This window comes from Athene noctua, chromosome 3 (assembly GCF_965140245.1).
Source record: "Athene noctua chromosome 3, bAthNoc1.hap1.1, whole genome shotgun sequence".
Taxonomy (NCBI): domain Eukaryota; kingdom Metazoa; phylum Chordata; class Aves; order Strigiformes; family Strigidae; genus Athene; species Athene noctua.
In genome coordinates this window covers 13,749,086-13,765,058 of record NC_134039.1, presented here as the reverse complement: position 1 = coordinate 13,765,058, position 15,973 = coordinate 13,749,086, and the positions used below count along the sequence as shown (strand labels likewise).

General features: G+C 38.5%; 1 protein-coding gene across 4 annotated transcripts in view; it reads right to left on the bottom strand.

Moving 5' to 3' along the window:
* Window positions 1-15,973, bottom strand: part of DGKI (diacylglycerol kinase iota) — a 220,834-nt gene that overhangs the window by 120,765 nt on the left and 84,096 nt on the right. For all 4 annotated transcript variants that reach the window (XM_074902027.1, XM_074902028.1, XM_074902029.1 and 1 more), the window contains exons 3-6: window positions 10,289-10,384; window positions 6,948-7,022; window positions 4,452-4,508; window positions 2,930-2,995 (exon numbers count right to left, since the gene is read on the bottom strand). In XM_074902027.1, the coding sequence (XP_074758128.1) occupies window positions 2,930-2,995; window positions 4,452-4,508; window positions 6,948-7,022; window positions 10,289-10,384 (294 nt within the window). The remainder of the gene's footprint in view (window positions 1-2,929; window positions 2,996-4,451; window positions 4,509-6,947; window positions 7,023-10,288; window positions 10,385-15,973) is intronic.

Here is a 15,973-nt window from a genome sequence, read left to right as displayed (position 1 = left end):
AGAGTATGTAGTTTGGAAGCATTTAGTTACCATCCCTTCCAACACAAGAGCTACAGAGCATTAGAAAAAAACCTAGCGACAAGTCTGAGACAACCAAATTGTAGTTGTTCTCACAGCATGTAGTTAAATTTGGGAATTACTTGCTAAAGGATGTTATAAACGCTACAACTTTACAGGAACTCAAGGATCAACTACACAAGATGACAGGAAAGAAAGTTATCATAGGCTGTTAAATATGAAGGCACCATTCCTGGAAATTCACGAGACAGAAATTCTTAGAGGCCAGGAGACTGTTTGGGGGATGCATCACTAAACACCTGCCCCATCTTACACTTTTCCATAATAAGTCACTGCTGAATACTGGGCTCAATGGTACTTTGTCTTAAGAGATATGGCCATCCTTCTCAGAGTCCCCAGCAAAAAAATAATAAGATAAAAAAAGAGAATCATGACAGTAAATAGACAGAAATAGATTGTTTGGGTCTACTGCACTCAGTAAGATTCTGAACAAGACTTTCCAGGCCCCCTTCCCTGGCACCGATTTCTGCATATATTACTTTTGCAGTAGATGGGTGAAATCACCCCTGGAAGGAAGAAGACTGAAGCCTAGATGAGACTGTATAAGCTGTATCTGTGCTACTAAGAAACTTGTAACAGTGGGAGCACAGGCTCTGTTGGTACTGAGGACACTGCACACAAGGGTTTTCAAAGAATTTTACTCTGGACTAGTTGTAGTCTGGTCCTGCAGACTGAATGCCCATTAGTAGCTGCAGAATTATTTTTCAATTAAGTTTAATCTAAAAGGAATTCAGTTAATTTGCTGCAAGACTGTCTGTCCTGGTTCAGCTAGGATAGGGTTAAGTTTCCCCAGCAGTGGGGAGGGAGCTCCAGCTGGGTTATTCGATATCTTGCTGACATCAGGTCCGGGCTTCCAAGCGCGGGAACAGTTCGTGTGTGGCTTTTGTCCTGGAGAGTACCCGCGATGGGGCTGCTCTATCTTGTTGGGATATCTCTGTATATCTTTTGTCCTGTTTACTGTTATTACTGCTTACTGTTATTGCTATTGTTGTTGTTCAGTTTATTATTTGTTACACTGTTGGATTCAATTTTTCCTTATCTCCACTCCGGGGTTTGTATCTCACTCCCTGCCCCGTCCGGTCCGAGGGTGGGGGAGGGACAACGGCGGCGTGGTCTCAGGTCCCGACAGGGCCTAAATCACCACTGTCCCATGCATGAACCCTGCAAGTTGTGACAATCAGGAAAGCTCCTTCCAAGCTGCACTTCTGATCTAAAGCAGAACACTGACATAGGCACCTCTGGGCTTCACCTCTCCAGAAACGTCAGCTGTGGCACACAAGGCACACAAAATATAAAGCCACAAATCCACGTAAGGATATTGGGAGTTTTAATTCCTTTCCACTAGCTTATGATATGAAGCTTGAGATGGGTATATCCTAAATATTTTATTTACTCAAACTGTTATCAATTATCATCAAATTACTTAACCAACCAGTTCTAGCCATGGGATAGGATCAATATTACACAACAATGAGATCTACCAGAATCACTAGGTATTCCATGAATAATACTTTTTTTTTATTGCTTTAAATTTACTGCCATTCCATTTCAATGATGGTTCCCTTTATATTCTCTGGTCATGCAAGAAAAAAGATGGTTTTCTCTTGGAGGTATGTGACATGTAACAGCAGAGCATGAGACAGACAAGTATTTTTGCTGTAATAGGGGACTGCTTGGCCAATAAACACAATGGAATTATTTTGCTTGTTATCATTTTCCCCTAATCCTTTCCATTCCTTGGCAAACAACTCTACTACAATACACCCATGCTAGTCTTAACTGAATATTTCTTATTTAGGGGGAAAACTGATTTCCTCTGAACTTCTTCCTATCAGTCTGGGCTGATAGGAATTTTAGGATGGACTGGTCATGTTGCTGACATGAATGTACCCAGCACAGGTTTTGATTTGATAGGCAGTAAGTAATCCCATTTCAAAATCAGCTCCTAATGACTCGAGGGGAGGATCCAGGCCAAAATGGTAGAGGAGGAAGGCAATATCACTGTGAAGTCACACTGTAAGAATGCTCTACGCAAACTGCCTTGCTGCACTGTTTCCGTGCTACCTGCTATAAAAGGGCATCACATTTTTATTGCATGCCTTGTTGAGCTGGTAGCCGGTGATCTACATCAGTATCCAGATACAAATCTGATTTTCCTCTGACTTAAGTGCTGTGCCATGGAGACGAGGCACAGACTTTCTTACTAGTTGATGCTGAGGGAAGCAAAAGTATAATATAGTGCTAGAGATAGGAAATTAAACCCCTGTGTTAATTTAATTTTTAAATATCTCTCAACAGATTTCAGGGGATCATAACATATCAGAAGAAAGGTCTTCAGTAGCTAAAGGTCCTTCTTACCTGTTTTTATAGCTTTTTATAAATAAACTTTTGCAATCTATGCAGCAGTGGAAGTGTGAAACAGCCTCACAAATCTTAGAGTCTGCCAGGGCAGAAAGCAGGCAACAGTGTTTCTTTTTCCAGAAGCCTGAAAAAATAGGCCATCACAATTTTGGCACAGAAGACAGCACTAGAAGAATGCCATATTGGCACAGGTTTAGCTTAACGAAGAAAGAAGCTCAAGGAGCCACAGCCTTTCTCCTCCTCATTTTCAGCAGTCAGTGCAGCACAATGTCCCGGGACACATGATGTGCTCATTCCTGCATATACATCTGCCTTTCTCTTCCCACATGGATATCAGAGCTGCTACCACTCAACATATCAGGCTTGTCATCAGCCCTTAAGAGAGGCCAAGTGTTTAGAATAGGAAAATTTCAGTGACCAGAAGGACCTCCTGGCTACCCTGAATTCATAAGAGCCCAGTGCTGTACTTGTGGTGCACTGGAAATCTTACCTTTCCACACTGCTTACATTTCCCCTCCTGCCTCCGCCTGTGCACCCAGTGATGTCGGACAAAGTTCTGCAAAAGGAGGACAAAGAGATATATTATAGAAAGTAATGCCAGCTTGCACTCAGCGGTACCATCTGTGTGAAATTGGTTTACAGACACCAAAGGAAAGGTCCCTTCAGCCAATGCAATCATTTCTGGAGCAAAATGCATCAGTCCCTGCAGGAAACCCCAGACACCACCAAAACCGGAGGAGGAATAAGGGTTCTTTATCCATGATGAAATGCGACAAGGACTACTCTCTCACTACTCTTCTACAAAAAAAAAAAGTTCCTTACATGATGCAGAGATAATCATCACTTAAATACAGAGCACAGACGGTCCCAAATATTGCTGTGATCAGTCACAATGTAGGGTCCTGCTCTATTCTGCTTGGAAATACAGCCTTATAATGCAAAAAATCACAAGTCAATGCAGAAGAGGAGGAGGGGAGGAAGCAGCAGTCATTGAAGCAGTTTTTTTCTCCCTGTTTGGTCTACTTACATCCTGGATGGCAACAAGAGGTGAGCAAGAGGTGGGAGGGTGAGCAGGAATGCTACCGTGCAGGCAATGGGGTTAGAAGGGGTCTGCCTGCACCATGTTGTTACACCAGTGAACATTGAGCCATTGATGTGTCAGGAATTGAGTTACCTCTGCTAAGAGCTAGCCAGTCACCAAATCAACTATAAAAGTTAAGAGGTGTTTTTGAAACACTGGCTTCTGTCTGTTTAAGCAGGTCAACAGAGATGATCAGGGGGCACCTTCCTTATGAGAAAAGGCTGAGAGTGTTGGGGTTGTTCAGCCTGGAGAAGAGAAGGTTCCTGGGAGACCTTAGAGTGGTCTTACAGTACTTAAAGGGGGCTACAGGAAAGATGGAGAGGGACCCTACCAGGGAGTGCAGTGACAGAAGGAGGAGTAACAGTTTTAAGCTGAAAGAGGGTAGATTCAGATTAGATCTAAGGAAGAAATTCTTTCCTGTGAGGGTGGTGAGACACTGGAATAGATTGTCCAGAGAAGCTGCCCCCTCCCTGGAAGGGTTCAAGACTGGATTGGATGGGGCTTTGGGCAACCTTGTCCAGTGGAAGGTGTCCCTGTCTGGGGCAGGGGTGTTGGAACTAGACAATCTTTAAGGTCCCTTCCAACACAAACCATTCTATGTAAGATAGCTATATTAATATATCAGAAATAACAACAACAACAACAATAATAATAATAATAATAATAAATACCCATCACCTTCAAAGAAGCTATACAGAATAGCTGAATGAATAGAAAGAGACAACAAAGATGAAATGGTTTCTGTCAGTGTAAGTAATGGTGTGCTTCAGCCAGAATTCATTTTACATTTATTCTGGGGAGAAGAACATGTCCCTCTGAGAACCAATACTCTTAAGACTCCTCTGAACTTAATAGCACTGCTGCAGCTCCACACCAGGTGGATCAGCACACAAATCAAATGAAAAGCAATTGTCATTTGTCCATTACTTACTTCTCTTGGAGATCTGGAGCCTCCCTCTCGGAAAGTCGGTTTGCAGCGAAAATTAATCTGGTATTAAAATAAAACTGTTAGAGCTGAAAGTGAGGTGAGAGGGAATTTATTCCAATCTGTTGACCTAGGACAGACTTCCAAAATACTTGTTATCTATTAAAACATTAGCTTCACTAGCTGAACAAAGTAACTTACCTAGATGACAGAAAATCTCTTTCCATACGCCATTATAATTTGCCTTGCTAGATCACTACACAGCCCTCATCTTCACCTATGCTACTGCTGCCTGCTCAGTTCAACTATTTAAACTGTTTCCCCCATGCCTAGAAGAAAATTGCCTCATCTATTTTTTTCTGAAGATCATTTGCAAGCAAAGTAGACTTAAGATGAGGTCTCAAAAGTTAATAGAAACTGGAAATCTAACCCTGAAAGACCTTTTTGCACATCCCAGCTTTATGTCTTCATAAACAAAATCTGTAGAGAAATCATTCACACAATGTGCAAATTACCCTAAATTTCTACCTTCTGCTTAACTTAGGCTGCTTTTACCCACCTCCTCAACCACAAACCATTTGAGGAGCACTGTACTGCCTCATGCAGTGCTGTTGCCTCCTTCATATGGCAGAGGAAAGAAAGAAATAGGACAACAGGACCTTCCATTAAAAGAAAACATTTTTAGGAAGGTGAAGGAAAAAAAGCATTTAACAAACAACATGGAATCGTATGAGAAAAAAAAAAAAAAAAAGAAAAACACAAAATATTTTGAGAAAGGAAAATCAATAGAAATAAGAGCAGGGGAAATGTAGAGGGGAAAACTATATACTGAAGAATAGAGAAGCATAAGAAAATGCCAAAGGATATGTGAGGTAAGAATGCACTTAATGAAATAGGTTCAAGCTTGACTATCCTTCAAAGAATAAAACACTTAAAGGTACTGTATAGCTATGCTTTTGTTATGAAGGTAGAATGAATGAGTTTCCCCAAATTTAAATTCAACTCTCTCCCTTCCTATATAAATAAGTTCTTCCCTCATTTAATAATAATCTTCAAAATAATAGCGGGGGAGGGGGGGGGGGAAGGGAAGTAGTAAACAAAATACTTATTACTTAAGAAGAAACAAAAGACAGCAGTATTAGTCTTCTTCCATTGCTTTTCACCTGGAATTCCAAGTTGTTATTTCTCTGCTGAGTCGTGGCAGACTAAAAATACCCCCAGCATATATTAATTTTACTTACAATTTACCTATTTGCAGAGAGGTCCAAGCAGAAGACTTATCTATCAGTTTTAAATTCCACAGGGTTTAAGAGGGATGTAGACTTTATAACAACCCTCTGCCAAGAGGTAAATTTCATGATCTCCAAAATGGCCTAAACAAGCTCAACACAATGGGTTTTATCTAAGTGCTCATTTTCTCCAGCTGGCAATGCCACCAGCTCACTGGGCTATGGAGAGTCAGCACTGCTGATGATGAAGGAAGTCATGAAAAATTCACTGGTAGCATTTTGTGCTGAAAGCATGTGCTAATGCTAATTTCACTGCGGGTAAAAGCATCGGGGGTGGAAATGGTATCTCTCCAACTTGGTATTATGGCAATCACTGTGACATTTGTCAACACAAGTCCAAATACTTGGAAAGGAAAAAACTCTTTCCAAAGGGTTGCTGCTATAAATTTGTTATGCATCAACTTCTTTTACGAAGAACAACATTGCAAAAACATATAGGAGTGAAAATGAAGCTCTAATGAAATCAATAGAGAAAATTCTCACTCATATTTCTTTACACATATCCACCAAGAATGAAAGGGAGGGGCTGGTATTTAACACATTATCAGCTGGGCATAATAAAGACAAATCACTGATGGGAAGACTGAAGTCAGTGATAGATATTCTATAGGCTCCTTGAAGGAAGTGAGAAGCAGGATAGATGATCACAGAAATAAAGGTTCTATAAAGGAAAACTTTCATGGTTTCCATTGTAAAAACAAAAGCTTAATTACTGAAGTTTTGAGGAAAAAACAGTATAGTCTAGTAAATACAGTAAAAAAATGTTCATAGTAGCATCTGTGTTGCATTGCATGTAATAAATATAGCTGTCAAAAGATGAATTATACTGGGTTTAGTTAAGGAATTTTGAAAGGCCAATTTTGTACATGACAGAACACTGCATCTTCTAGCTTTAACTTCCAATCTAGAAGTGGAGGGAAATTATTTTTTAAACATAAAAGATGTAAAAGTACTACATGATTAACATAAAAGATGTGAAAGTGTTACATGGGTTTTTGTTGTTGTTGGGGATTTTTTTTAATGGCTCACGGGATTTGAAGAAATTATTTTTTTAAAATAAGATGGAATTTTTAGTCAATTTCTTAAACAAATATACTGTTAAAACAACTGTGAAAACCGAATTTGGCATATGGTGTTTTCTGGACTGAAACCTCAGTAAAAGAATTAAATGAGTGCGGTCCACGTCAGGCTCCAGAAGATGGCAATGTCTTACCTTCTCTAACTGTTCCATGCACGCATTGTGGACCACAATCTTGCAGGCAGCACACTTCCTCCGCAGAGCAGATTTCTGCAAGAGGAAAGGGAAACGTGTGTGCATGGAGGTGCGCTATTTCCAGGAGGAAAAAAAAGTCAGCTGTGAAACAGGAGATCTTTCGCTCCTTATGCAACATATTTTTTCTTTTCTTGGTGCTCTCAACTGTTCCATATATTGAAAAAAGGTCTGAAGCTCTCCCAGTTAAGAATGGGACTTTGTGAAAATGACAGAGCCACAGTACTCCAGCTTGAGAACTAGAAGGAAAAGGCTCCCTTTAGGTAGCCGATAAGGCTGTTAACAGGACAGATCATCACTCAAAGGGAGCAGCCTACAGAGACGATGAGCAGAGACAGTGAAAAGAGGAGAAAAACCATACATACAAATCCGAGAATTCAGACCAGTTCAGAAGAGTATGTTATTTCATGATTATCATATAATGTTTAATTTGATAGGTATAACCATTGCCTTTCAGAAAAATACTTGGGTACTTGGGTCATTTAGCAGAGAGTGATATCCTTCTCACAGAATGTTGTTAAATGCTTATGAAATGTTACAGCAGGGAGAAAATTCTCCACCTAATTATGCTGGTTAGTTTTATTAATTTCAGTAGGGCTTTTAAAATAACTCAATTGAATCCCCTGGGGCAAAGCATATCAAAGGCAAGAGAATGCAACCAGAAGAAAGAGAATATTTACTTTTTTTTTTCTAGCAGATATTCAATTTAATAAAAAGGTTGGAACTAATCTTCATAGAAGTTGTAACTTACAGACTTGTGCTTAAGGGACAGAAAATATATAAACACATAGTAAGTTGAGATTTATTTCAGATTTTTACATTCAATTCATTCATGTTCATTTAAATCTCTAATAAATTATTTCTTTAGAATTTTCAGTATATTGTAAATTCAAGAAGAAACAAGGAACACAGCTTTGGCTTACACAGAATAATTTTTATTACAGTGAGTCTCAATTAACTAGAAACACAGTAACTGTATGTGTGCACATGTATGTTGAGTGATGTTCTAATGTTTCACCTAAAGAATCATGACATTGTAGAGCAGACTACGTTTTCATGTGCTTTGTGACTTGTTAACATTAAGTATGTTTTAAATCTCTGTTTACCAAGGAGAGTGAGACAACATAAAGGAATTGATAGCTAAGATGAAAAACTGCAAAAACCAAACAAAGGTAACGCCCTACAAGCAGAAATTTTATTTTTTATTTTTTTTTTTACTATCTTGTCTTTTAAGTTGTTCTCATTATTTTTGAATGCTGGTGGTATTGCAAGTAGTTACAACCATTTATAGTCTGAATTTTTATTAGCCTCTCACAATCTTCTCCGTTACTTGAAAACTTGTTTAATTTATCATGAAATGTGAACTCCATATTCCAGACATCATGAGTGAATGTTCTGTATAGGCTAATATTTCATGCAAAGTCTGTGCATCTACAGATCAATTATTTCTCACAACTTCTCCACTGAAAACATTTGATCTTAAATAGTCTACATGTAAAAGAGTTAAGTCAAAGGAAGACCACCAGGACAGGCATAGAAACATGCAGTGTCTTCAAAAGCTTCAAACTGGGAAAGCATTGGCCTTTTGACAGATCAGGTTAAACCAACCACAACTAAAGTTATCTGGATTTCCATTTCCATCTCTAGGTTCTTAAAGTAGCGAAAGTCCCATATGCTGTAATATGTTATAAACATAAATATTGCTTTCCCCAAAGGGAACCAATACACTAGTACCTAAAAGTGGAAAGAATCTCAGTCACATCAAGCAAAGGCCAGGCAATTAAGAACTCAGCAACTTTAAACTCTGCTGCTTCCTAAATATGACTCTGCATCTCCAGGCCTATTGGCTGGAAAAGCTTGTTGCCATGTTAAGATCCCTCCCAATGTTCCCAGATAAAAGTTTAAGTCAGTGTGTCTAATTCACCAGCTACTACAAACAGTCCAACTCAGACATACACCTCTAAAGCTAAGACACAGCCTTGCAGATCATATGCAACATATTACTAAATTTCCATGCTATTTTCAATGAGCTAAATCAAGAGGAAGTATTTACTCACTTTTAGAAAGGCAAATTTCTATTAAGAACTGTTATGACTGTTCTTCAGTTAAGACCAAAGGTCCACTCAGCCAAACAAATCCTGTCTCCAGCATTTGCCAAGTGGAGGGCAAACACACAATGACACTTTCCTTGAATATTATCCCACAATCAGCAGCCTGTTACTGTTGGGACTTTGCCTCAGTGCTCTTTGTAAGCAGGCACAGACTTCCCAGGCTTGGCCGTGACATTATACAACATAAAGTAACTAATTTGCTTGAGAAGTTATGGGAGATGGATGTTAAATTGGAGCTATAGAAAGCACTAATAATTTGGATCAATATGCCCCAAAAATGGAGTGATTAGTGAATCAAAATGCTTTGGATCAAATAATCTGAAGGGGTTTTTTTCAAATAAAAGTAAAAAGATGGTATCGAAGAGTTACAGGCAGTATCCAAAAAACACCCCTGAGAAGAGGGACTCCGCTTACATTTTGTAAGTCAAGGGCCAGGATGCTCCCTTGAGCACTGATTCAGAGCAAGAGCTTGAACACAGGATCCCCACTCAGGTTTCCTAAATACCAATATAAGAGGGATTTTTTTCTTCTCTCCTGCTGAAGCAGTTGAACTGAAATACTAGGTGAAGGAGTTGCTGAACCAGACTGGAAGTGTGACTCCCCAGTCAAAGAAGAGACAAACACGGGTTAGAGATCAATTCAAAGAAACTTTTTCATACTCAGCAGAAAAGCTTCAATAGGAGAAGGCAAACCTTGAATATTCTCAAATAAGAGAAGGCAAACACTAAAATATGAGTGCACTCATTGCTGGTGGGTGCATTTAAGAGCTTCGAAAGCTCAGTTCAAATCACTGCAGTGATTAAAATCACAAAAATTTGATCAGACCCTCCTCTCAAGAGATATTTGTGTATATAAATAAAACAGGCTTTCTTTGAACATTTCTGAAATATCTCAATATTCTAAACTTTTTTCCCCTTACCATGTTAATAAAGTGACTCACTACATCCATTCTCACTGTGTAAATAACCTGGGTCAGTCAAAATTGTTCGGAGCTTTTTTCCCCCAAGCAATAAAGTCTTTAACCTGAAGCATTTTGCCCCGTGTGCATTCCTTCTGAAACACAAGCATTAACAACTGCAAACAACTCGACCTCCCAAGCATCTAAGCAGTAACAGCAAACCTGAAGTCAAGCTTGTTACCTCAGAAAGAGAAGTAAATCTGAAAATAACTCACTGAGAATTTGACTTGGCAGCTTTCCTCCCCCAGGTAGCAGAGGTCCCCAGAAACATTTGTCTCCAGCCACAGATGCTCTCCATTCACAGCATTTTCCTGGAAAAAAAAAAAAGATGATTGTTAATCTGGTTTGCAAAATTCAGCCACATGAGTATAGAGGGGGAAAAAAAAAAAAAAGATATCTAATTTTTCACCACAAATTTAGGTAAAAAACACACTCATGTTGTTGTTTTTCTAAAACACAAAGACATAACAATATTACCCTGGCTGACCACCCCTGCTTAAAGGATACTGATGATACAGTGAATGATGTGTCACCAATCAGAACCAAAGTATTTTAGTGTACAGTTCAGTGAAACTTCACCCATATTCTTCCCACATGCTGCATAGTTTGACTGAGACTCTAGATTTCATAAGCATGCAGTGTACACAGAATTTCAAAGAAAATTAAGAGAGATGAAACAGAAACATGACTACTGAACTCTCAATTGGAGAAGCCCAAAATTTGAGAACCCAGCCCAGAAGTGCAAAATAACATGCTGACAACAGCTTTAGAATGACAGGATACTTTAGACATGGAAAAATGCTTTCTTTGAAATGGCTGGATCAACACTGTATGTTCCTGAAAACATCAACAAAACATTAAATGGCCAGGAGAGACCAGACTTTAATTTTATACCTAGAACGATACATTCAACTGAACACTCTCAAAAAAATCTGCCTAGAACAGTGAAAACCAGTAGTGATTAACAGAGTAACATCTGTTTTTTGTTTGACAGCCTCATTTGACCAAATCTATGCCTTAATTCTGTAAAAATTCTTGTTCTGAGGAAATGTGGTTGTAGAAAGACCACAGTTTTTACTTGACTGCAATCCTGGTTTGACTAAAAAGCCTAAGAAACCTACTGTACACTACTTAAGCAAAGTGAATAAACAGGATTTCTGTTCAGCCAGAATTAGAGCATGATGGAAAACGCTTTGACAGTCTCTGACATTTGGTTCCCACACTGCAGAAGTCACAAATGATGACGCTTACCAAACAGATGGCGTCCGACAGCAGGATGCTCTGAAATAGCCATCTTGGTTAAAATAATTTATTTAAAATACCACTGACAGTTTCAAAGTGATGAAATGAGAAAGCTTCGCTTGCCATGCAGATTCCTTTGGTAACGCAGAGAAGCATAAGTGGCAAAATCCTTTGCCTTCTGGAGTACAAGTGCATCCGCAATAGCCAAGACCCATGCGAGTTTGCATGTGGTGCTTACCACAACTATGGTGCTTACTTCAAATAAATCAACAGAATGAGGACAACTTATTTTATTTTTCTGGTGAGAGGACCACCTGTCCACAGGTCTTCTAACTTCATCAGAAATGTTCCCATTGATGTCAGACTCAATATTATCCCTCAGCACAAGGGGCTTGGTGAGAGCAAGACTGCGAGACTTGGATTCCAGTCTACTGCCACAGCATCCTGATTAATCTTTATATAGAGGCACAGCACTCTATACCTTCATTTCTTCTCATCCTTTTGTCTGCCTGTCCACCTGAACTGGTAGACTCCCTGGAACAGAGATTTTCCTAAACTGTAGAGTTCAGTGCATGATAGTTTAGGTGAGGCTTTTCAGCACTTCTATAATGTAAAATAGCTCTTAAGGACTTTGACTAGCTTAAGAAATTCTTCAAGCCTTACTCAGATGGTAAATTATTCAGATTGCAAATTCTTTCCCTTCAGAAGTTTATCCTTATATTAAGGCAATTGTCTGGCAAGAACTGTAGCAGTTTTACAGCATTTATTGAAACCTAGTCACATCATACTAATGAAATTACTACGCCCATAGTATTGCCCAACATATTAACTTCCTGTCTAGTTTATGAGGAGCCAGACAAGAGGACCAAAGCAGGAGGATATGAGCTCATCCAAGAGTGTTTGACATGAGCACATTCTCTTCTGATGAAACAGTGCTAACTCAACATTATAACCCAGAGCTAAATTTTATAAATTATAAAAGATGTTTAGGAAGAATCAACTATGAAAGCTAAGTAAGAAAGTACACAACTCCTGGGACATTTTTAATGAGGAATCAAAATTACATTAAAAAATAGATTAAACATCCCTTTGTTCAGACCATGACCACAGAACTTGCCATCCAGGATTTCTAAAGATAAAATGGCCTATTTCCATAACCTACTTTAGACTGAGTTTGTTCCAGACCATATCATAGATTCACATATCTGACTTTACCTCCCAGTGTAAATAAGGTCTGTAAGTAGTCCACAAAGATGAACTTTGTAGCTCCTGCTATGGTAGAGTTCTGACAAGACTACCTGATCTGGTATAAGCGGCATACCTCCAGATACCTACAGCCAATTTCACAGCACTGTGTGCAAAAACTCCCAATTTAAATTTCAGCAAACTGCTATTTGAAAAATCTTCTTTCATCCTGAATCAGAGCAAAGAGCTGAGGATTCCAAGATGAAATGCCCTCCCTCAAAAATCTTTTCCTGTCAATTGTCTCAATAAGATCAGGGGAGTTATTTGAACTTCACTGTTTTAAATTTTACAGGGCACTGTAATTTATATGATGAGAAATTATGTTGCCGCTGATGAAAATCAAGATTATATAGTCAAAGGAAAATGCATTGACCTTTTCCAAGACCAATTGTTCATTCAATTCTAATAGGAAATTTTAACAAAAATAAATATATTTCTATGCAGAATTTTTACTTCATTAAATCAGTATTTTCTATTGAAAAATTTACAGGCAGTATTCCACAATGTACTGGACAAAAGGGTACTCCATCTACCAACACAAATTCACAGAGGTCACTGGGATCACCTTTAGTACGAGCTCCTGTTTAACGCAAAACTAAAACAAAGTAAAGGCTACATCATCACTTGTATATTTTGACACAGATTATTTTTCCACAAGAGTTCCGAGTTCAGCAACCTTTTCATAAATAATTTGACATTCTGGTTTATTTTGTACTTGATGTTTTTATGTTGGCTTTAGGAGTAAATGGCTACTAAACAGGCAGTTGTCCTCTTTCTGTCCCTGACCCCTTAGACCCAGTCTCATGCTCTTGCCATTTTTCTTTTCACCTACACATGAATTGGTTCGGCTGATAGAAAAAAAAACCAAACTTATCTACAAAATCAGCTAGACAAAATGACTCACTCTGTGACCACATAACTGCTGGATCTGACACAAGGAGTGGTAGGTTAAAGGTGGGTTCAGTGGGACTGATGCTTTTGTTACCAATTCAATGTTACTGCAGCTTATCTGATTTGTCAAATCATGCTTTTAGGCTGACATGCTTTGCTTTGGCTTGCTATGTAGAAAAGGGATAGTGTCCATCATCACAGATAAAACAGCAGTAAGTGCAGCCTAGTATTCTGCAGTTAAAGAGAGAATTGGGAACTCTGTTTCCTTGTCTGGCTTCGCAGCCCTTGTAAGTGTGTGAACTCTGTGTCCTGTGAAGAGAAAGAGCCCCTGCTCACTTAAGCGGAGGCAGCAGTGCTTTCCTGGCAGATGCAACCTGCCTCACAGGGGACACACATATTCAATATGCTCTCCCAGATGGAGACCTCCCGTTTGATTGCTCCTGATCCACTACCACCTTAATAGCAAACAGAAATAAATTTCAGTATAGCAAACGTTCATTGCATATGAAACAAAACCCACATACAACCCCTTCCTGAAATGAAAGGAATAAGAATTCAAGGACTAGGAGTTTGAGAACAAGGTAATTATATGTGCATGTTCATAACTTGCTGTGCACATTTCATTAATTCAACTAGGTTTCTTCTCTTAAGTGCCCCAGCATGGTTAAATGACAGAGCAAGGGTTACCATTTTTCTAAAGACCTTAAGTATCTCCATACCTCACTGTTCTTCAGGTTGTAGTCAGCATGGTTTCAAAAGCAATGCAGATAAACCTGAGTAATCTAATTTGCCATGTCAAGCAGCTATAGATATTCAACCAAACAAATACACCAGTCAGGCCAACTTTCTAATTCAAGGGAGTTGTAACTCCAATTGTAATGGGAGGTATAGAGCTCTCCTCCACTCCTGCCATACTGGTGTTCTGCAAAAAATTATGTAAGACAGATCTCTAAAATAAGCCATTAAGAAATTTTTCCCATTGTTAACACTCCAGCTAAAGATGATGTCTCTTTTTACAAATATACATTCAGGTCAAATTTAGGATTAGTGTAAAATTAGTGCTCAATCTAAACTTAAACATATTTGTAAGCAAAAATTACTAGCTTTAGACCTTTTCTTTATATGGTCACTATCGAGCAGAAACAAGTTTGTTTGGATGTCTTTTTCCTAAATGTCTTTCATGTTTAGGTTATGTTTTACCCTCACTCTGAAATTCCAGAGTTTATAATGCTATTTTGCAGCAATGCTAATGTACCAAATGTTTTTTGTTGATATATATTCTCAGTTTTAACTCCATTTTAGCACATTTTAATTTGGGAATATTCTTCATGTAGAAGTAATCTTTAATTATTACAAATGTAATAAATGGACATAAACCAAAACAAAACATCACAGAGATATCATACTACATCAGAAAACTTGAAGATATGTAGGCTCCAACTTTCAGAACTATTTTTGGGTGTTCAACTTTGAGATCTAGGTTCACCACATTCTCTAGCTTTTTCTGCCATTCTCCTTTCCCCCATCATGTTTTCCAACATCCCTGCATCTGTTGCCTGTGCTGAGCTTCTGAGATTCTTGTTACCATCAGCTGTATGCTGAAGCAGAATAACAACGTTTGTCTTCATGGAGGAGGAATGTCCAGATGCTATATTCTAAGATGATGATTCCCTATGTTCTCATGAGCCATTATTTTGGCTGACAGCCACTTAACTTCGGTCCTTTTGGCATCAATGGGAAAAACTACCTATTTTCAAGAAAGGGACCTTCTGCAATACCACTACAACCTCTATGCTGCTGAAAAAAATATAGACATGACCAACATTTTGAGATATGACAGACTTTTTTTTTTTTTTTAGATCTCTCTGGAAAGAGCATTAGTTCTCAAATCCTGATGAAAAAGAAACAGCAAAGCTGCACTACTGATTCTGAACACATTGCTTCAAGTGTCATCTGCACACAAAATTTCAGCAATTTTTTAAGTATGCATGGATCTTGCACTCATCACTACTTAAATAAGTGGAACTAATGCTCCCAGCACCTCTACATGTTTTTTTGTGGCTAACTGGATACACATACCCCAGGGTTCTCCTTTCTCATGTGAGTATATGATATGATACATCTCTTTTCAGCTGAATACTCAGTTCCCAATTACAAAACTTAGTTTTGCAGACACTCTAATAGAAGAAAAATATCCTTCAGTGTAAAAATGAGTATAGCTTTTAGGAATTAACGATACAGAAGCCAAACCATTCACATGGAAAATAAATAGATTTAGCTAGATTAATGAGGGAAATGTTTCATCATATGTAGAACATGTAATAACATGCTTGTTAATTATCTAAAGTGTAGTATATCACCAGGCACTTACACTTACTGTCCATGAAAGTAAGTGGACAGCACTACTGCCTAATGCCAAGACACAGAATACTATGCAACACACTCACTGAAAGTCACATTCACCAACTATAAATACCTCACTGATAACAGGCCACCTCACTGACTATTTATCTAGTCCATAC